Source organism: Bison bison, unplaced genomic scaffold (genome assembly GCF_000754665.1).
Source record: "Bison bison bison isolate TAMUID 2011002044 unplaced genomic scaffold, Bison_UMD1.0 scf7180017864100, whole genome shotgun sequence".
In the NCBI taxonomy this organism is placed as follows: Eukaryota; Metazoa; Chordata; class Mammalia; order Artiodactyla; family Bovidae; genus Bison; species Bison bison.
This window is the reverse complement of record NW_011494672.1, coordinates 1,010,011-1,032,991: the sequence shown is the minus strand read 5'-3', so window position 1 is coordinate 1,032,991 and position 22,981 is coordinate 1,010,011. Positions and strand designations below refer to the sequence as shown.

General features: G+C 43.3%; 1 protein-coding gene and 1 non-coding gene across 4 annotated transcripts in view; both read left to right on the top strand.

Moving 5' to 3' along the window:
- Nucleotides 1–8,367: 8,367 nt before the first annotated feature.
- TRNAC-ACA lies at nucleotides 8,368–8,439 on the top strand. Its single transcript has one exon. It is a non-coding gene; the product is annotated as a tRNA-Cys (tRNA).
- A 9,747-nt stretch (nucleotides 8,440–18,186) lies between these two features.
- CRIM1 (cysteine rich transmembrane BMP regulator 1 (chordin-like)) overlaps nucleotides 18,187–22,981 on the top strand; it is a 190,828-nt gene continuing 186,033 nt past the window's right edge. For 2 of the 3 annotated variants that reach the window (XM_010838619.1, XM_010838617.1), the window contains exon 1: nucleotides 20,206–22,139. In XM_010838619.1, the coding sequence (XP_010836921.1) occupies nucleotides 22,112–22,139 (28 nt within the window). In that variant the 5' untranslated portion in view covers nucleotides 20,206–22,111. Of the gene's footprint in view, nucleotides 20,178–20,205; nucleotides 22,140–22,981 lie in introns of those variants that run through there. The other variant, XM_010838618.1, reaches the window with a different exon arrangement.

Below are 22,981 nucleotides of genomic sequence, written 5' to 3'. Positions count from 1 at the left end.
GTGAGCCCTGCGTCCCTGGGTTCCCAGTTCGCTGCTTCCCCGGATGCCTGGCCGGCCGCGGGAGAGGTTGGGTTGCGTGGGTGGGGGCCGGCGGGTGGGAGATCGCCCCCGGCCGCGCACAAACGCGCACACGTGTGGCCCATCGGGTTGGGGTTGGGTGGAGTGGCCAGGCTTTGCGCCCGGAGGTGGGGGCGCCGCGGGCAGGGGGCACTGCGGAGGCTATGGCGAGCCCCTCGGGGAGTCCAGCCCCTGCCGCCCTCCCCGCACTAGCGCAGTGTGGAACCGAGTGCTGCACTACGTCCACTCAAGTCCATTTTCTGCTGGCGGAGGAGACGTGTCTGCAGCTCACACTCCCTGTGTGACTCTTGTATTATTTTTTCCTTGCGCTTTTCCTTCACCCCCTTCCTCCTCCTGCGCATATAAATCAGTTTCAGCTCCGGAATATGTCAGCCCAGGGGAAGTTGCAGACGGTGGTTACTCATTTATTTGCCTATTGAAAGTGGTCAAAGGCTTTCTCTCCTGAATGAAGGGAGGGGTGGGGGGCCGGGCGGGGGGCTTGCACCTAGGAGTGAAAAGTTGTTTCTGTACTATTAGTGGCTGCTTTTTAAGAGCAGATATCCGCGTCTTTCCAGTCGTGTTGCTTGTTTTTTTTGTGTGTGTTTAATAACGAGGATTGTTCTGCTGGTTTCTCCAGTGAAGTATTGTGCACCATGGTGTCTGATGGAAGGAGGATTGGGTTAGCGGAGCCCTCCTTCTTGGGAGAATCACTGTTGATGGGTGTTGGCCTTCAGCCCTGCCCGCCGGCATCGGGGTGCTTGGTCAGGTTTGGGGTCTAGAGAGACGCAGTGAGTTCCTTTTATTTGGCTAATGCCAAATAGTGAGCACCAGTGAAACGCAGGATCCCTGCTCGGGCTGACGTTGGGGCGGTGGTGCTGTTCTGGGGCATCCTGGTGTGCGAGCAGAGCGCAGCAGCCTTACTTTGGAGGGGCGGAGGAGGGACAGGCGCCCCTGCTCCTGTCTTCGTCAATACTCAACAGCCTGCGCGCAGGAGACCAGGGAGGGGTTTATTCTGAAGCATCCTTCTGCGTGTCTGTTTATTGTGCTGGGAAACAGAGGGGAAGTAGATGCCTCAAGGGTCTGTTGAAAGGCTTCCATTCTGTGGTTCTCTTTACATACGTGCGTGCTTGTTGATTATTGTTGTTTAGTTACTCAGTCCTGTCCCACTCTTTTGAGACCCCATGGACTATAGCCCGCCATGCGCCTCTGTCCATGGGATTTCCCAGGCAAGAATACTGGAGTGGTTTGCCATATCCTCCTCCAGGGGATCTTCCTGACCCAGGGATGGAACCTGCATCTCCTGCATTGGCAGGCGGGTTCTACCACTGAGCCACCAGGCAGATTTTAAAGTTTGGACAGTTTTGGAAAATCAGGATGGCCTTTCTGGTTTGGAAGCTAGTGGGCAGTAATGAGTGAAGGGAACACTTGCAGGGAGGTGCACCGATGCACCCTGAGGACATTGGGATACAAGAGTTTGTTTACCTCAAGTACAAAAGCCTCTCACCTGGTGTTAAGTCCCACCGTATAACATGTTTTTGTTTCTCACAAAGAAGAAAAATGGCCAGGAGATTAACTTCTGATACAATTTTATGTGTTTGACTTTGGGAATTCTGAATGAGTTGGACCAAAAGATGCAGCTTTGAACCCTGCTACTTGAAGTGTGTAATTTACTTAAGCCAGCCTCCCATAAATCTGAAAAGAACAAGCACCCTGAAACAAGGTTAAATGTGGTGGAAACTGCTGTGCTCTGAGAAGGACTTGGGAAGGTTCTAAAGATTCTAACCTTTGTTTTGTTACTTCATGATAGATTTCTGGTGAAGAAAATGTGGAGTTCAGGGAACATTCACACTAATCAAGAGCTTTGGCACCAATGTCCTGGTGTCATTGTATAGAGTTATTTTGGCAGTTTGTTGGTGAGCCTTTTATTCCTCTGAAATGAGGTGATCCCTCATAGCTTCGTTTCTTCTGTTAACACTCTACACACTTGGTATTCATCTTGAAAATGCTTGGAAGTATTTATTGGCATGATGATATCACATTTAGTGTTCTTTAACAGTACTTTCCATCTAGCCAGCCTGTTTTCAGCTACCAATTTTGTGTGCTCAGGGCATTTTTTTACTTTATTTTTTTATAGAACTCTAAAAGCAGCAATCAGGTTGCAATCTATGGACACGAAGTACAAAGGACAGTGTTACCTAGCATGATGATTGTATTTAGACAGCTGTTTCAATAGGGTGTCTAAAATTTCAAGAATTTTCACGTGATTACAAGATTTATGGAAACAAGATAAGTGAGTAGCCTTTTTTCTTTCTCCTTTTTAAGAATTAGAGGAGTCATTCTATGGCAGTAATTACCCTAGAGGATGCTGACATTCTCTTGTTTTTCTCTTAGTTGGCAAAAAATTTCTGAATGGCCAGTGTTTCCCTCAGTTTCCATTTTTATTCAGAAATTTGCACATAATTATCATAACTAACAAATAGAAATTGATACATTTTGTTCATGAGGAAGTCTTTTGCTGCAATTTTTGCACTAAAATGACCCCTACTGGTTGTATCTGTTAATGAAAACTCTTTTGAAACTTGTTTAACTGACTATACTGAGGAAAACATATTACATGGTATAGAAATGTTATCATGACTCACCTGTTTTCGTTGACATAATTTAAATACAAATTACATTGCTCTATCTGCCAACTTGCGGTAATTTTTATTTATATCACTCCCCATACTAGCTTTATGAGAGAAAAAAAAAATCAGGTTTTTAACTTCAGTTCACAAAGTAAGTAGATAAAGTAGGGTCTGAAATTGACCCCTTCCAAATTGTGGTTCCCTGCCTTAGGTTTTTAAGGCATCCTGAGTCATAGTAGGCTCTCAGTGAATGTGCATTGAATACATGGAAGAACAGTTTTTTCCATAGAAAGAACACTGAGGGAAAAATATTTTCTGAAAAGGTTAAATGATGCGAAGAGTGAATCATGTGACACATACACCTGGACTTCTTTTCTGCATCATTTAGACTGTTAACTAAGTAAATCCTGACATACTTGTTCCTTTTAAAAAAAAAAATCTTTGGCTATGTCTGTATTTAAAGTTGAGCAGAGAGCCAGATACCTCCATTTTTCTCTACTCTGTGAAGTGCTTTCTGGCCCCTGGGAAGATCCCTTTCCCATTTCCACTGATTCAGTGAGTCTTCCTGTTGCCCTTTGCAGCTTCCTAAGTGGCCTGCTCCTTGGTTAGGGTGCCTGCCTCTAGGTAAATCGCTTAGAAGCCATAGAAATAAGTTTGGAGTCTGAACTCCTGAGAAGACAGGGTAGGAGACCTCTTTGGAACATGAAAGACAGGGTTGAAAAAAAATACTCAAATGAGATTTTCTAGGAAGAATGTTTGGATTGGCCAGTGAGGTTTATGTTTCAGACCACGGGGTGAGGTCCATTTTTCCTCCTCTGTGAACTCGTATAATATGCTTCTGTAAGGAAGGGGTGGGTGGGGGGAGCATGACCAGCCTTCTCTAAGTAAGGAAAGGGCAGCGATGGCTTAAGCTTGACGGTTTGTGAGGGCAGAGTGGTGAGGAACCTAGTGGACACTATAGAGTGCTTTGCTCTGAGAACTTTGCCTTAGAGCCAGGCGATCCCTATCACAGAGAAGCACTTTTTTCCCACCTGGTGATTATTTACCCAGTGGTTCGTGTTTATGGAATGGAACTGTGTTTTCACCTCTGCCATGTGAGAACTGTCTCTTTCAAAGCTCAATCCTCCTCTGATTTCCCCCAGGTATTTTAACTTTTCTTTCCACCCACTTGTCACGGGGCAGTAAGTAAAACCGAGGATGTGGGGTGGGTATTCACAGCAGAGAATGGAATGTTTTCTGAAACTGTTGATGTTAAGAAGGTTATGGTTTTTTTTCACTCACTGGAGATGACGACTCCTTGGAAAAAGGTTTTTGGAGGATCTGAGGTGAGGCCTAGGGAACAGGCTCTAGGAGGCCAGGGAACAAATCAAACCAGTCAGTTGCACACTAGCCACAGATCTCCTCTCATCCATCTATAATGTAGGACTCAGAGTTAAGAGTCCATGGATTTGGATTTTTACCAGTTAAATAGAAGAGGGGATGGGCAAAGTTAATATTCTTGTACTGATGTTAGAAAAATGAAAACACCCAGAGCTCCTTGTTTTTGAGGAAGGTGTTTCAGTTTCCATCTCAAAAGTCTTTAGGTAAAGTTCTTAGATGCCAGAGACAGAAGCAAGCAGAGGGCCTATGAAATCACCTTAATACAGCATGGGAAGAGGAACCAATGTAAGTAAACAAGGAAATAATTAGTTCTTCCCCAGAGTAAATATTGACAAAATGTGGAGAGTCTATTCACTGCACATATTCAAATGACAGGACTTCATGACTTTGATTTTGACTGTCAAGCTTACAGAACCCTCACTGCCGTCAAGGAGTCCAGTCACATAAAACACTTGGCAAGGGGTGGGTTGAGTGGCATAGCACTGGAAGGGCAAAAACAGCACGTCTGGGGATCTTGCTGCCATTAACACGCATTTACTCTCCAAGTGCCATGATGAGCATACAGGTAAATTTACTGTAGTAGTAAAAAAAAAAAAAAAAAAAAAAATTTACTGTAGTAAATATTATTAATTTATGAAGAAAACCGTCTGAATAATCCTTAGACTTTGGGCATTACAACCAGTTGTGGGAGTTATTGGGCTTCCCTTGTGGTTCAGCTGGTAAAGAATCTGCCAGCAATGTATTCTGCCTTCAATCTGAACTGCAAGACCTGGGTTCGATCCCTGGGTTGGGAAAATCCCCTGGAGAAGGGAAAGGCTACCCACTCCAGTATTCTGGCCTGGAGAACTAGCAGTGCGGTGCAGGTTTCTGTGTTTATGGCTTAAAATGTGATGATCTGGATGAACAAGGGGATGCTTCAGGGAATCATGGGGCAGGAATTACAAAGTTGGGGGGAAATGGATAAAACAGATGGCCCAAAAAGATAATGGAGTGGGAGGACTAAAGAATGACAAATGGGAGGGGAAAAATACTGAATGCATCTTAGGGCAACTATGTCATCCTTTGAAGAATAATCCAAAACACATTCCAGACATTAATTGTGAAATTCCTGAAAAATGTGGGTGTGTTTAACGTCGTTCAGGCTAACATGCACTAACTAACATGAGAGATGGCAGTGCTGCTTTCGTGTGTAAATACCATCAGGGAGATGATGGTAAAATGAGTGGAAGGTAAATACATTTGAAGCAGGTTCCTATGACACTGTGTTCCACAGGGCACATGCAGGATGAGGGTTTTGGAGACACCCCAGTAAAGCTCAATTAATTATTTGAGGAAGAAACAGTGGACTAGCCAAGCATGAATGAATAACAAACTGAAATCCTTCCTTCTCAAAGATTGAATTCTCCAAAGCTGAATTTTTAAAGTTCTGGCTTGTCTCTGCATAGAAATCAATCACTCATTCATTGATCTACTCTGTACAAGGCTTTCTCCTGGGGTGGCAGGAGAGGAGGGGGAGCTGGGAAGCCTGGGGACCTCTCAAACCTGAGCCCTACTCCAGCCACTCTTATAATCAAGATAAGGAATGAGGCAAGACCTTCAAAAGTCTATATCATAAGTTCAAGCCAAGTAGAAGTGATTTCTCTGGTCTCTATATGATTAGTTGGTGAGTGAGATATGTGGTTAAAATTTGTTGTAGGAATCGCAGGATCTGAGGTGATCTTTTCAGGCTCAGGTGGCAAAGCTGAAAAGGAGAATTCAAAGTCCAATAAGGTACAGAAGCCTGAGTAAGACCTCTGTTGGCGGGGGATGGGGAAGGGAGCCTACCCATTCTCAGAGTTCTTGTGATAGGTATCAAGAGTGCTTCCCAACATGTTTAATGCTCTATCAGCTGTTGTTCAAAGTGGCACTTTCGTTTTGGGAGCACTTCTCTCTTTGTTCTAGCTTCTTCCACCAGGCAGGTGAGTGTCATCGGCAGTGAACTGAGAACTGTTTGTTTATCAGCATCTCCTGATTTCACCACTCTCTGCTGCTTGTCCTGGCCAGTTAGTCTGATCAAATCATGGAAAACCTCCAAGTTTGGATAAGACCTCATTGGTCTTCCGGACAGGACAGAGATGTGGTGAACTATTCTTAAGAATGCCCTCAAGGTAAACATTGGTTCATTTGGGTCCCACACTTAAAAATAAAAAATCAAGAGGTTCCTTTTTCTTCTGTAGTTACTGAGTGAACAGGGTTCAATTTCTTATCTCCCTCTCCCAACCCCAATTAATTCCTTGTGAGAAATACTTGTATCTTGATCCAAGAGTGTAATGGTTAGAAACTTGGTTTCTGGGGTGAAATCTACACTCTGCTTCTGTGCATCTACATTTTCTCCTCTGTTTAGTGGGGTTAATAATAGGGTTTCTGTAAGGACTCAGTGAACCCTGTGAAGCACTTAAAACAACGGGCTTGCATATGGTAAACACTTAAGGACAACAAAGCTACTAAGCAGTAGAAGTAAAATAATCTGATACGGGCTCATTCTCTTGTTCTGTTTAACTCTCAGCCATCGGAGTATTTCATCACTGGTGGTTAAGGAGTTTGGGCTCTTAGAAAGGGAGCAGATTATTATGGAATTATTATGGTCCCCTCGTATCCCAACACCATAAATTCATCGAGTTAAAAAACTTAAAAGGCCTCTGAAGCTATTTGCTACCTTTCCTCCTGATGCCCATTTGTTATACTTGGTCTAAATAGTTTCTGTAAAATTTGTATATTTGGAGTAAAAATAGAGAGGGAGGAATCTGAAATTTTTTGCATTGTGCTGAGTCGCTTCAGTCATGTCTGACTCTTTGCGACTCTGATGGACTAGCCCTCTAGGCTGCTCTGTTGATGGGATTCCCCAGTCAAGAGTACTGCAGTGGGTTGCCATGCTCTCCTCCAGGGGATCGTCCCAACCCAGAGGATTGAATCTACGTCTCTTGTGTCCCCTGCATTGGCAGGCAGGTTCTTTGCCACAGGTTGTAGGAACCATAAATTTAGCCATTTGTCTGTGGGCTAATATTTGGGGAAGGAGGAACACTTACTAGCAGTGTGCATTTTCTATTGTATTCTGGAAGAAGATTTTGCTCCTAGCTCCTGGGGTGTCCACACTGGCGGTCAACATGGGATATCGCCTGGCTTGAGCAGAAGAAACAGCTTGTAGAGCTGCAACTCACCTGCAAAGGGGCCACAGTCTCACTTGTCCCTGAAGTAGGTGCAAACGAGGCAAAACCAGAGGTCAGGCTTTCAGCCAGGCCATGCCTCCATTCTTTTTGCAGCCCTACCTGTTTCCTGGCTCCCCTCTGCCCGTGAGTATTTACTGAGCAGCTGCTGAAGCTCTGGTCTTCGTGATACCACTTACGGTCTCTAAGCTTGAGTTCCCCCGGCTGTTAATAGTGACAGGTACCACCTAGGTTTGCTCTGAGGATTAAATGAGCTAAAACCGCGCCTTTGAAATGTTAATGTGCACACAAATCACCTGGGGATCTCATTAAGCATGCAGGTTTGGATGCAGTAATCCGGATAGGGCCAGAGAGTCCGCAGTTCTCATAGACTCTCAGGTGATGCCAGTGCTGCTGGGGACCACTTGAAATAGCAGAAAGAGAGTGCATGTAAAGCATGTAGCATGAGTATGGCGTGTGATAGTAAGACCTGTGTAATAATTAGTTTTCAACCAAAATAAATGAGATAGGGGCCCAACTTTCTCAAAGGCTGTGGTCTGAAGGTAGACAGTGAAAACTGGGACCATCTGTTGTAGCCCAAGACAATAATTTACAGCTAGTAAGGCCTGAGCTAGGAAGTGCTAGGCATCTCAGGGGCAGTTAAGAGGGGCCCCAACTCCACCTTTGACTACTAAGAAGGATTTAGGGGGGTGCAGCAGCAAGCCAGGCCTGAGGGGGTCTCTTCCCCTCCTTCCTCCTGCTCACTCATCTGTGCAGGGTGTGGTAGGGAAAAAGCAGGCCTTGGGGCCAGACAGACCTGCGTTTAAATCAACTATGTTCAACTGTGTAAGCCACCAGTTTGCTTAACTGTTTTTGAGTTTGTTTCCTTACCTGTGAAAATGGAATAGTAATAGCTTTTATCAAATAATTACAATGAGGGTTGGAGAGAATTATTACATGTATTAGATGTATATGATTAACATGTATGTGTGTTATGTATATACTTGCATAGACACACAAAAATATGTGTAATGGCCAGTAGAGTACCTGGTACTGAAAAAGATAGTTAATATTTCAATTTCCATTCTATTTTTTGTCTTCTCTCTCTCTTTTTGTGGACTTCCCTGGTGGCTCAGATGGTAAAGCATCTGCCTACAATGCAGGAGACCCAGGTTCGATCCCTGGTTTGGGAAGATCCTCTGGGGAAGGAAATGGCAACCCACTCTAGTACTCTTGCCTGGATAATCCCATGGACGGAGGAGCGTTGTATACTACAGTCCATGGGGTCACAAAGAGTCACCTTCACTCACTTCACTCTCTCTCTTTAATTTGTTAGCTTTCTCTCTGTATAAGTTAAAGAAAATTTCTGCTTTGTGGATTGACCACACTTAACTAAATCTCTTTAACAGGGGATTCCGACAATTATGGTCTCTTGATGTTTGTCAGAGAGAAAGGGACAGTGAATCCCCAAGAACGAGGAGTATGAGTTGAAGGTCTCTGTACCAAAAGCACCTTCATGTGTTCTTGCCTGGAGAATCCCAGGGATGGGGAGCCTGGTTGGCTGCCGTCTATGGGGTCGCACAGAGTCGGAAATGACTGAAGCGACTTAGCAGCAGCAGCAGCAGCAGCAGTAGCAGTACCAAAAGCACCTTCATAGGTTTGACCCAATATGATTGTAATTCTCAGTTCCTTTGCTTCAGGGAATGTGGCCATCTGCTCTATTTTGCGATTTGAATGCTTACTTCCACAGAGCTATTTCAAATTAGTATTTTTTTTAAAAGGTGACCTATGTTAATATGGATGGCATATGGACTCATGGAAGTGCGTTAAATGGTATTTTACTGTTAGAAGTTTTCTGTGGGTTTCCAGACACAGCACCCCCAGGAGCATTGCCAAGGCAAGACAGGGTCACTGGGGTTCCAGAAGAAAAAGCAGCAGGCCCGCTGGCTCAGAGGCCAGGGCAGCTTGGGATGAGCAGGAGGTGGTGCCCAGGGTGCATGTGCGTTGCTCTGATTGATCCGACGCACTCCATCCATCTTCCACGTGGACTGATGCTGCAGCTTTACTTTGGGTTTGCATTGTGGTTTCTCTGGAGAGTCTGTGCTGCAGTGGAAGGCTAGAAAAGAACAGCTAGAATTAAAACACCTGACGTTCTTGTCTCTGGTTCCGACTGTAGGTGAGGTCCCACTTCGGAACTGTGACTTTTTTCAAGTCCTCTGTTTATCCAGTAAATATGGGCTGAGAACTTACAAGGCAAATACCTTATATTGGCTATTATGCAACATGGAGAAGGAAACACAATGATGATACAGTCCTTGAAATCAGTAGTTTAAAACTCTTTATGTTCTTCATGACAACCAAAACATATTACACAGTCAAAATTGGTTTTTTCTTTTTACTGAGACACTCTAGTACCTATCATTGTAGTGCTTCTTTCATCACAAGTGTGGATGTTCAAATATGCAGCCTATAGGCAAGGTGAGAAACTTCTACATTTTAGAGTTCTGCTTAAGTATTTGTTTGTCAAATCCAAAAAGAACACCTTCATTTTGAAATATCCTGGGAATATTTGTTTTATGAACGTTTAAGAAAGAAAGCTAAGGGTTCATTGTGTTTTCAGGTGTTTTACATTTCAAGTCCCTGAGAAGAGAATCACAAGGGTCTGCCCTTTGGAAATTTTAGCCATGTCCTTAGCAACCAGCTGCTCTGGCTGTGGCAAGGTAAAAAATAATAATAATAAAGGTATAGGCTGTAACTAGAGACTGTGCCTGTCTTATTTAGTATTTCAAAACAAAAAAACAAACATCTCAGATTCAAAACAGAAAGGAATTTCTGGCAGGGCACAATGAAACCTGAGCCTGCAAAATCTCGGTCTACAGGAGGTAACTTAGCATCTTATCCAAAGGCCACAAGCGAAACTTTTCACAACGGATAAAACAAAAGGCATCTCAGTATTGGAGACTTGTGATACCTCCTCTTTTTTTTTTTTTTTAAAGACTCCAAGAGACCTGCCAAGATAAGACAAACCTGTCTTGAAAAAGTGTAGCCAGAACTGGCCTTTGAATATTGAGGATTCGCTGGACTACTTGAGTCCTGTAAGTGTGAGGAATCCTGTACAGAGGTGTGGGCTCTGTCCCCTCAGAGTGTGTGTTTATGGCTCTGCAGAGGCAGGACACTCCATCATCTTGTCAGAGGCACATCTTGAAAAAACTTTCCTTACTTTCCATAGTTGGAAGCTTTGCCCCTTTTCAAGAAGGGCATTTACATTCTGAGGGAGGAAAGGGGGATAGATTTTTAGACAGTTTTCTCGCTGAAGGCCAGAATCTTTGAAGGATTGTTAAATGATTTGAGAAAGATTGGGTGTGCTGTGTGTTCAGAAATAGTGAGTTCTTAGATTTCAGACAGATTTTAGAAAAATTTATTACCGTGTCCATTAAATTTAAACATTAAAATGAAGGGCCAAATACATGTCCATATTTTAATCAAAAGAATGAGTGGATTTGTATAGATTATTATTTGTTGCCGGTAGGATTTAGGGCTGCTCGGAAAAGTAGACTTTGCAAAATTCTTGTACATGAATCTAGTATGATTAAGGAGAAAAAATGTAGCCCTGGCTTCCAGGTCTTCCTCCATCCTCTAATCGCCGGTAACTGAAATAAAACCTTCTCAGTTTCCCTTGACTTGACTTTGCCTTGATTTGTCCAAAGAGAATTAAATAGTTACCTACCTGAAGGCAGGGGAACTGAACCAGATGCTATCTTAAGGCCCTTCTGGTCATAAGATCAATGTTTTTATGACCTAGAAGTCCTGGGCAAGAGTCAACTATTACCTTGTGTCTGCAGAGCCAGAGAAGGAAAAAGCAGTAGTGTCTACATGACTGTATGCCAAATGCCATAGACGGAAGGACTTGGAGCAAGAGATCAGGAGTTCTCCTGTAGTTATGTTTATTGTGAGGCGGCGGAGACAGCAAAACACAGTTACTGGGAAGTCAGTGACATCTTTTCAACGCTGGTGATCTTTAAGCCGTGTTAACTGTGGTCTAATCTGGATCCGAGAGAATTTACACCTCTTTTATGTCTGCATTGGTCTGCTGCCTTCCACTCTCTTCTCCATCTTCTCATTTACTTCATTAGTTATTATGACTGTGAGGTGGGTAGGTGACAGATACTGCAAAGGCAGAAGCTTGAGCAAAGACAGGCCAAAACTTGCCCAAATTCACATGCTCGTTTCTGCCTCTGACACTCGGAGAGAGTTGAGTAATTGCTGTTCTTCCTAATACTGCAGGCAGCAGCCAAATTCTCAGCATTCTTTTACCTTTGCTGCTGTTTTCACTTGCCAGGGAGTTTCCTTAAGCAGCAGCTGAATTTAAAGAAGCATAACAGTGATCATGCACAAAAGGAGGGGCCCGGGCTGCACGGGCTCTTGCGCCTCCTGTGGGGAGGGTGAAGTGAATGAGGCTCTGCGGAGGGCCCTGCCACCCCCACGGGGAGGTGCTCCGCACGTGTGCGAGATGCAAATCTTCAGTGAAGATTCTCCCGTCCAGGTCAACCGTGAAGCTTGGAAAGTTGTCTATGGGGTCTAGAAGCTTCACCCTTCCTTCGCACGTTGTCCAGCGACAGGGCATTGAGCTGCTAGGTGGTGTGGACCCCTGGCCCTTAACTTGACGTCATACGTATGGCTCTGAAGAATGCGATGCTCAGCCCAGCCCGTGGTGTACACTGTAGTCAGCCTGCTGTGCCTTGTGAATATTACATTTTTGCCAAGAGCAGCCTTCCAGAATGAGGTGCTAGTTAATTCCAGTTGGACATTTATTCGTTAATAAGTCTGCTGAGCGCTAAATACTCCATTTGAGAGTATTCGACAAGAGAAAACTCAGCAACTATTATGTAGATCTCTTCCATGAAGCAGTGTGAACTTATTTTACTTCTGGTTTTCTATGACTGCTTTATACACCCAAAGATGATTTTTAACTGAGTAGACATTTTATGTTGTTAAATGGAGAACACTTCTAGTGGAGTACTATGGCTTGCTCTGTCTTTCCTCCTTTTCTTTTTTGAAGATAATATTAAAAGTTAAATCCTTTATCCTCTCTCTTTCAGGGTAGATTTCTGGATAGCTAGTAGTGATGGCATCTGAAATAGCCATTGAGGGGTGGGTGGTATTCATTTAGTAACCCGAGCTTTTGCCTGAAGAGCTTCTGCTTAACTCTTCTTTGCTGTTTCAATAGGTCTTTATTTGGTTTTCTTCCTGCTAGGTTGATGCATATTAGCTTAAGAACTTTTAAATTGTGGGGGCAGTAAGAAAACTTTGAATGCCTGGGGCCCTACACTTCTCTCTTAGAAGCAGCCAGAGGGTTTAGTGTGTATCTGTTAGCAGGAGAGTCTTCTAGAAGGTCCATTTGGTACCTCTCACACCCACAGCTTTGTGCTATGGTTTGGCCCTCCTCCTCTCCTGATGAATCCATGCCATGACCCAGTGTAGCTGAATCTCATGTGCTCTGAAAGCCATTGGAAAGGCACGTGTTGCAGCATCTTCCTGTTGCCTCCACCTTCTCCCCAGCATGGCTGCATGCAGCTCCCTCTCTGGCTGTACATAACCGACCTCTGAAGAGAAGTTGCTGCCAAGGGTTGCATCCTCAGTGAGGACCCTTCGAATAATGGTGTCCGGGCTAGTAGACTGGCAGAAGAGTCTGTAGAAATGTTTGGGGGAAAAGCAGTGTTTGCCAGTACATAGAACTCATTTGACACTGTGGAATATGATACTGTGGATTAGAAAGTGCTAAAAACATAAAAGAATCTTTATGAAGTTGTGGTAGCCTTGCTGGCTTAAGAAGATGTGTCCAGGATGATAAAATGTATCCGTAGCATCAGCAACTGGCCCCTGGTCCAGTTACAGATGTGACTTTGAGAGACAGGAAGTTGTGATAATTCCTTCTTTGTGACTTTGCATATAGAGTGTGTGCGTGTGCATGTGTGTGTTCAGCGGCTGTGGCACAACACGAAGAATACTTTGCATTGTATTATGGACGTGCTGAGAACAGCTTCCATGCTTGAAGCAAATTAAGTGTACTATCTACTCTGTAGATCAGCAAACTGAAAATGACTTCTTAATAAATAAAGATGGTGCATTGTTTTATGACATTAAAAAAACAATTTAATTAAAGTACTTTGGCTTTTAAACTGCCTGGTTAATTGGGATACCTATCTGGACAAGTGGAGCGCAGGAAAATGACTGACTTCATTTCTTGGTGATGCGGACCAAAGTTTTACTATCCTTAGGGCAGTGTGGGCTGATTTATAGTAGATTATCACTAAACATAACTTCTGGCCTTACATGGGAATTTTACATGTGATAGGAAAAGTAGAAATTTAGGGGGAGAATTGGAACACCTCTGGGGGCGGGGGGGGGAGGGGGTGGGGGGTCACGGGGAGAGAGGTGCGCAGAAAGGGAGAGATACAAGAAGCCAGAGGTGTGTTTTGTTGGAAAGAGATAAATCATTTCCAAAGACTGTGCTGGGAAAAGGTGCGCCCTTAGCAAGCAAGTTAAGGAAATTGTATCTGATGCTTTGGAAGGAGAAAGGAAAAAGACCCTGCCAATAGAGTTCTGGAAAACTTGAGGGAGATAAAGTATTTACATGCTTTAAGAACATAAAACATGTCCAAAAGAAATATATAATTACAGCTGCATTTGGCACTGAAAATAGTCCATGTATTATATTTTCTAAACTGTGTGTGAATATGTGAGCCTGTGCCTTTGCATCAGAAAAGTAGAAGGTGTCAAGGGTTGCAGAGAGAGAAACAGGAAGAATGACGGCCAGAAAGGAAGGAACTGGGAGCTTTATTTTTTTCTTGTCCTATGCATAAAGATCCCAACAGTACTTTTTAAAATAATCTTAGTGTAATAAGCATTTAACTTCCCTTAGAGCCTTAGTAATTTGCATGTTATTACTAAAAGCCCACAGGTAAAGGAAAAGTAGGCTCCTAAATTCATTCGGTACCCGACTATGATTTATTTCAAGATTATCTTGGACAAACACCCTTTGAGAACTCAGAAAATTAGGAGGTATGTTTGATACATACTTCCTAGTATCTGTTGCCCTCAAAGGTGTGGAGGCAAAGTAGCCACTGGAAAATCAATGTGGTGTTGACTTTCAGATTCCCCAGAGTTATCTTCACATATCCTTCAAAATGTATTCTCATCCTCAGCCTCTCTAATTTTATGCTGCTTCCTTTGTGAAGCCTTCCTGCTCTGCTGGGAAAAAAATAATGCCATCCTCCCTGTCCTCCCCCTGCCCATAGATAGCACTTTCTTCTTCCCTTGTTATAGCATTTTTCACACTGTGTTAGGGTTCACATTTCAGTCTCCTGGCCTCGTTGTGATCCCCTTGAGTGCCAGGATAGTGTGTTATTCTAGAGCTTGGCGCACAGGAAGACCTCAACGAGCATTTGTTGACTAAATCTCGATGCAAGGTCATCCAAGATATCCTACACAACTTTTCCATCTGAACAGTTTGGTCTGTATTGTGGAAACTAAAATAGATGACACTTACCTGTAAAGAGAATCCTAGGGAGAAGTCTCATATTATTGGCAGGAGACAACTTGAGACCGTCTCATGTCCTCCCCTACCCCTTTTTCCCCAAATCATTCTTTTTCTAAATGTTTATTTTTAATTAAGTAATTAATCTGGCTATGCTGGGTCTTAGTTGCAGTGTGTGGAATCTTTAGTTGAAGCATGCGAACTCTTAGTTGCCACCTACAGTATCTAGTTCTCAGAGCAGGGATCGAACCCGCCCCCTGCCCCACGTTGGGAGTCTTAGCCACAGGACCACCAGAGAAGTCTCCCCCAAATCATTCTTAGAATTAATTTTTTTAGAGTTTGCTGCAATGGGTCAGTTTCAGCTATATTTATCTTGGCAAATATTTAAAGGCAATTTTTATTTGTGGGGACTTTTCTTCTTGCCAGTTTGTCATACAGGTGTCATCTTTCATTCACCAAGCCTTCATCCATTGGTAGGAACTATCCTTGTGGGTGGCTATTTATAAGGTCTTTACCACCCAGGGATCTTGTGCCTGTAGCGGTGGAGATGCTGTGGCCATCAGCTGCTTAGAAACAACTGATAAACAAGTACGAATTAGTTCCAGGTGACCATATGAATAATCGGTGATGATGAAACAAACTTCTGGATTCTCAGCGAATCCAAGATTGGGTCTAAGACGACAATGTCGACACATGAGGGAGTTTAACAAACTGCACTGAATAGTCTGAGTGCTGTGCCAGTGAATGACACAGCCTGTTTACTGCCCCCAGGTGATCTGCACGTGTCCTCAGGAATTTAACTGTACAGCTTCTTTGAGGAAGGAACAGGAGGGTTGGAAGTGTATGACTGTGAATAATAAAAATGCCGCACAATGGTTTTCACAGGAAGTCCATAGGAATGCAATATAAGGAATTTAAAAAGCAGAATCCCATTTGGATTCACTCCAAGCCCTATGACTTCAGAGATGGAGGAATTCTTGATGACTCATGGCTAGAGTCCCAGCTTGTTATTGAGCACTGTGGAGTTGTTTTTTCCTTCACAGTTAGCCATGACCCCATTGCTTGTTTGTTTGTTTATTTTTCTGAAGGTCTGAAAGTGGTTTGCAAATTCAGACAGTGCAACTTGAGACACTTAAGGACACAACAGTAAGTTATGACCTTTGGGTCACATATTTGGCGCTAAGCTTTTCAACTGGGAAAGGAAAGCGATTTGGTCAAGATCAGGTATACAGGTTCCTAGACAACATAGAACCATCCTGGATATAGCTCAGGCACCCAGACTCTTTTATCACTCTGGTGAATGTGCCCAGCGAGCTCCATTGTCTTAGGCTAAGTTTAAGGGCAAGTTTAATTTTGATGTCACCGCTGTAGCATGTCCCTTCAACTTTCCTGCCTTAAAGAGCCTCGTCTCGCAACCTGAGGGTGATTGTTCATAGTGTGGGTGTCATGAATTGGTGGCTTTCCAGTAACTCACTTTAGAGCCTTTTATTCTTCACCACTGGTTGTTAGACAATGGTGGGAGGAGGGCAAGCTGGAACTGATTGCTAAGTGAAGTTATTAATATAATGCTTAGCTGGCAATGAAAGGTGAAGGTTCTAAGTGAGATAATTTTTGAGAATCCATTTGATGTTCCTCTAATTCTTTAAAAATACTCTTTTTAACTTTCATGTGGTTTCGTTACTGTTGAAAGTTTAAAAGTCAGCTCTCAGACCCTGGGGGCAAGTGTGTTCTCCTCAAGTGTTGTCTCGTCTACCTCCTTATCAGAGGGGGAGTATCTGACTTAAATGGTGGAGGCTGCTCAACTCAGACACGTGTGCCCCTCAAACCTGAGCTTCCTCAGTTTATTTAAGGTGGTGGGTGAAGGTCCAGAGCTGTTCTTGCTACCGGAACAGCACATTTTATCCTGAGACTTTAATAAAATAAATGAATGGAGGCAGAGGACTGGGAAACACACTTGAAGGAGGGAAGTGCCCCTTAGGTCAGAAGCCAAGGTAAACAGTCCTTGTAACTGAAAAGTAGACTTCCTGGAAGCCAAGGACCAGCTGGAGAGGGTGTGAAGTGTGACCCGCAAGTACCGTTTCCCGCTGTATAGATAGCCGTGTTGCTCTGAGTCCGGAAAGCTACCTCACAGAGCTATGAGAAATCGGTTTCTTGAACCAGATTCTTACTGGCTGTCCTGCCTACAGCCACCCCAGTGAAAGCACTGGGGGGAAATTTCATGTTCATGCCAGAGAAAGCAAGCACATGGGGCTCTCTGAGGAGTAAAGACTGACTCATCAGTGCCCTAGGGAAGCCTTGCAGGGGAACCAGTGGACTGGCAGCGGGCAGTGGGCAGGCTGCACATGTGCCTGTGTTTAGAGTGAATGGAAGCACAGACCCTGTCTTTTCCAGTAGAAAACTCTCATTGCAGTGCACAGCTGTGCACACACATCCATATACGCAACGCGCAACCGTGGAAAAGTTCCTCCTGGCGTCAGCGCTCTTGTCTCCGTTCAGAGACGGAGAGTCCGTCTCTTATGTCCATTTCTCTGTGATGATAACATTTTCTTCTAATTGGAGTGTTGCTGCTGCTGCTAAGTCGCTTCAGTCGTGTCCGACTCCCAGCGACCCCATGGACTGCAGCCTACCAGGCTCCTCCGGCCATGGGATTTTCCAGGCAAGAGTACTGGAGTGGGGTGCCATGAGTGTTAGGTTCTGTTAATTCCAACAACAAAAAAAAATTCTGTGTGTGCCATTATTAATCTGTATAGGTAAGTACATGTAGATTGACTCCTAAGCAACTTACATAAAGCTGTGGGCATCTCGCTCCTGCACCTTGTCTGCTGCAGTTAAGAAGGTCCTCATCAGATCTGTGGTGGCTAATGTCCTACCCTGGCCATGTGTCAAAAAGGGTAGACCATCAAAAGGACTGATACAGAAATTCCCTAGAAATTTTCATACTCAGAGATTCTTGGAGCTTAGTTACATGTGGGGAAAGGCCTTGCCTTGTAAAAAGAGACCCAAATCCCTTTAATGATCAAAAGTGTTACCTAAATTTCCTCTCTGTAGTTGTATTTCTTGAATATCTTATTTCCCATAACAAAGTATTCGTCCTGAGGCCAAATACTAGGGGTTCTGCCTTCTTTTTAAGAAAACTATTATAATAGTAACATAACTTTACTAGACAGTTTGGAAAACAAGAGAAACAGTGACCCAAAATGCTCATATTCCAAGGGCAATCAGTTGTGTGTTTTTATATATACATCTTGTATAGGCTTTCTCTACATGCATATGTTTTTGTATCCTACACCATACATCTTGCTTCTTTCCACTTTAAACTGTCTGGTATCTCTCTCTCTCCCTCCCTCTCTGTCTTTCTCACTCTCTCTCTCTCTCTCTCTCTATATATATATATATATATTTAAATCACATCTCATATCTTCTTTCCACTTAAAGTTACACCAAATGCATCTTCCTATGTTGCTCCATAGTCTCTATTGTGATGTCAGCAGATTAATCTAGGTGTACTGACTGCAACTTTTCCACTTCACTTCCTCTCCCCAGGACAGTGTAAAAGGCAAGAAGTGAAAAAAAATCGTCATTCAAGGTGAATTTACGGGAAAATTCTGTGTAGTCTTAATTTGTTTCCATGAGTGCCTGGGCTGTCCAAGCAGATGCCCATGATTGTCTCCTGTCCCCTTACTAAGGATCTGACCACTTGTGTCTGGGACTTGTGGTGTGAGTTCTGTGGCCCTTCATTGTTCTGTCTTAGATCTTTGCTGCCGCCAGAACTGTACTGACGCTGAGGGCACCGAAGCTCTGTAATGACTTGTAGGGTTTGTGCAAATAACCAGCCCACTGGGTAGAGACATTTTAATTCTGTTGCTTTTTGGTAGTGCATTATTGGATTACAAATGTTTACTTAGTATGAAAAATGGATATAATTAACTATGCCTTAAATAGGGACTAGATATTTACTCCAAGATGAATTTGCAGCCTTTGTGCTTTGCATGCATGTGACATATGCTCTTGTTACTGATGTTACCTGTGATTCTAAGGATTTGAAATAGTTGCCCTCTTCTACCAGAGGACTAGGAGTTATCCAGCAAGGCACACACCTAACACTTCAAAAAACCTGGATCATTTTTGCAATTAAGTTTGTTGAAATTCTATCAGGGAAACACTTTTTTTCCTTGTATTATTATTGATGATACAATATTAAAAATGGTTTTTACAATTCAGATGCCAGTTTTACATTCAAAAGATACAGATATTGTTTCAGATTCATTTCTGTAATTTTTTAAATTAAAATACAGGTTCTCAGTTGTGCAAACTGTGCAGAATCAAATCACCAGGCTTCAGAGAGATTTTTTATAAATTACAACCAAAAGGAAGACCTAAATTGTATTACCTCTTTAATATTACAATTTCTGAATCATGAATCTTTGAAGATTTGTGAATCATGCATGATATATACCAGTCAACATATTTCAGTCCAGAAAGCGCTGGGCATTTACCTTACCTGACTTCTTGTCGGTTGGAGAGAGTACCTTCTTTAAGCCATAGCATACAGCAAAGCAGTGCATATGCACAAGTAGAATTTAATAAATACTTTTTGTATTGGCATATTGATTTAAAATAAGAGTACACTTTGTACTGAAAAGGTAATTTGAAGGTGAAGTCACATCAAATGTAATAGTTTAACCTTGGATATTTGTGGAATTTTAGTTCTTTCATGAGACAGTAACATTAAAGTCAACAAGTCTATTGTGAAGGTTTTTTCCAAATTAAAGCATAAAGTTTAACAGATACTTACATTCAACAATAATAAGCAAATAATTTGACACCTGCTACCAACCACCAAAATATGTGTATTGAAATTGTGTCTCCAGGATGAATATAAAGAGGTGTGGGAAGGCGACCACTCTTTGGAAAAAAGTGTGACACGGGGGAGAGTGCCTGTAGCTCCTGTTGTAATCAATTTATACAACTTTATTTGAAAGTGGGAGTCAATAGATTGCTTCCAGTGCAGAACAGTTAATCATTAATCAGTTGATCTTTATTATGAACCCAAACTGCTTGTATTTTCTTTTCAGAACCTTCCTAATAATTTGATTACGAGTGTTTAAATCAATGGAGAATGCAGTGGACATGTGTGTTCCTTGTCCCATGGTAGAGAGTAAGCTTCTGTGTTCAGAGGAACGTTCCAGCAGCGGCTGAGTGCTAGCACAGTGTCGCTGGGCTGTGTTTCCTTGCTCACAGAGCCCTGGAGCTTGGCCAGCTTGGGTGAGGGGGAGGAGGAAAGGTTTGGGTTTGAGAGCCCTGAGTTTATTTCTGGCTGTTGAGATGTGAGACTGTAGAAACAGTCATAAATAGAGTTTGAGGGAGGTTGTAGACTTGGAGGTTCTCGCCAGGGTAAGTGCTGGATGGATTTGTTTGTAGATGGGTCTGCTTTTAGCTGCTTCATGCTTTACCTCTCAGAGCTGGTGCTTCCAAGGGGTGAATGAAGCTCAGTGTCTGGGTCCCATCGGTATGGGTGTCTCAGAAGTCTTCCCAAAGTGGACCCATCGTGGCCACTCTGTTCCCTTTCTTTCTGCAGTTGTAGTGAAATAACTTCCCAACCTGTCGGGAGACTTTTTTATTTTTTTAAATAATGAACTCCAAGCGTCTGCATATATAGCATTTGGGGCAGGAGTGGGGCAGGGTGTGTATGTGAGGCTTTCTGGCCCTGTGTGTATCTGGGTATATATTACCGTGTACAGGGGCACTCAGTGAGGGCAGCAGCTCTGAGCCCCTGAGCTCCCCCGGATCTCTGGTGTCTTTGTGATCACTGCCTCCCCGTGTGCAGGTTCTGAGTCCTTTTCCACTGCTTCCCACCCATGTGGGTTCAGGAAGCATCATGTCCAGTGCCTGCCCTGGATCAGCCCCATCTTGCACACAGGTGCTCTCTGCTGTCACGAGCTCGGGGACACTGCCCAGCACGCCCGACCACAGCCCTCCTCATCTTGGGGCAACTCGCCTGCCTTCAGTGGCGGCACTGGCCTGGCTCCCAGTGCTGGCCCTGTCTCCTCGGCTCTGTTGCTTGCTCGCCAGACTGTGAATCACCCTGGACTTGGGGCATTTTACCCGCCTGAAGGGCTCAGAGGCATTGCCAGGTCGCTTTAGGGTTGTGGTCTTCAACACTGCCCTGAGGAAATGACTTCTCAGGAGAAATGTAGATAATAAGTTCCTTAAGGAGAAACCATGTTTTATTAATGAGAGGCAGTATTGTATACTAGAGGGCGTCCTGGCTCTGAAGTCAGTTCATTGTCCCGCCCAGCGACTTGCCTGGTGCATTATCCTGGCCAAGCTACTTGACCTCTGTGTGCAGTTTCCATCTGTAAAATAAGATTGTTATGAGGAATCCATAGGGTTGTTAGGAGGAATCACTTAAGTTGACTCATTTGTGTAAAGCACTTGAAGAGTGGCTTATACATAGTAAGTGCATGCTAAATGTTGTCATTTTTTCTGAACACCGTGGTTTATACATAATAGGTGCTCATTAAAGATTTTGTTGAATAGTTGTAACATTCAGAAGATGGAGAAATTATTTACTCATCTCTTGCCTTGAAAGTAGTAATATTTGGTTGCAACAAAACATTGTAGGCATGGAGACATTTATCCTGTGGTTGGGGATAGGGTAGCAGAATGTTCCAGATTCATTATCAGTAACCGTGTGCCTATGATTTGTTCATCAGACCTAACATACTCAGTATGGCAGAAGTTTGATTCCTGTTCACAGGCTCCCAAGGTAATTTTGAAAGGTCAAAACAGCTTAATCGGGATTTGTTTCCAGTGAGCATTGTTGTTGGAAGGTTTCAGACTCCAGCATATTTGATAGCTGTATTGAAACAAGGCTCTGTTCGCTCTTTATGGGTTCACTCTACATTCTAACGTATGTTTGCTTTTGAGGTGGAGATGGGTAGCAAGGTGCCCTTTCATTGAATAGGCTCTTGCTTCTTTGTAGCCCACCTAGCGCCTAGCGTGGGGCCTTGAAAGTGGCAGTTGCTCAGTAAATAATGTTTTCAGTTAATAAGTAAATCATGGGACATTCTTCTCTCCCTTACATCACACCAGTGCCTGGAAGGTTCCTTTTAGGAGGTTTTGTTTATGATTTTACCCTTAGGCAGTTGCTGCCTGATATGAGTGTTTCTGTCTTGCTGTTGGGGTATTGAGTTGAGGGCTTTTCTCAAAGTTACTGCTCATCTACCAGGAGAGGAATAAATGGTCTCCAAATAAAATCTTGATGAAATAGTGGGAAGAAGGGCACCATCGCTCATCTTTGATGAGGCATCTGGGCCGTACTCAGGATGAAGATCACAGCTCTAATAGAAAGAGGTAAGTCATTGTTTTTTAAGTTAAGAAAGTTGGTTTTAAAAGTTTATTTTGATAATATTTGCTGTGGTGAGAACTAAAGAGTATATATCCTTGTGTTCTCTTAGTAGGGACAGCGATCACAAGGACAAGAGCTTTTGACCAGGACCTAGAGATTACAGTTTGGAAAAGATGATTTCAAAATACCAATCATACCCATAAAGGTGACAAGAACATAATCCTGAAGTCCGTTGTCAGTGGTTTATGAGTGCTTATTTCGTTCTAAAACTATTTATGGATTCAGAAAATGATTTATGCAACAGGATTGCAACAGCCCTTTTTCTTTATGAAGAAATTGGAAGAGCTTTAAACAAACATACACACATACTCATTCAGACCAAAAAGCTTGCCCTGCCTTTTAAAAATGCCATTTCTGTTGCTTGTCGTCATTTTTTAATCACGGTTCCCTGCCCCCCACCTTTTTTTTTTTTTTTTAATGTTTCATTGTATTCCAAAAACAGTTTTTTTAACTGTTGAATTCTCCCCTGGTACCCAACTTCAAAAAAATAAATTTATTCCAATGTAGATATGTGTAGTATGGTTCTTGTATGGCAGGATTATTTCACAGGTGAATCATCTGGATTCACCGTTTTATAAAAAGAACAGGAGTGTGTGATCGCCATCCCTCTGCCTCTCTCACCCATATTGAAGCGGCCCGTTTAAAACCTGGTCTTCATGAAAGGATGCGCTTCCCAGGACTCACTGTGTGGGCCCCTGACTGCTTCTGCTGCAGCTCCCCGCTGTGTTCCTGTGTGGCCATCAGCCTGGCAGCACAGGGGGAGCCGTGACGTGCAGCGTGTACTGAG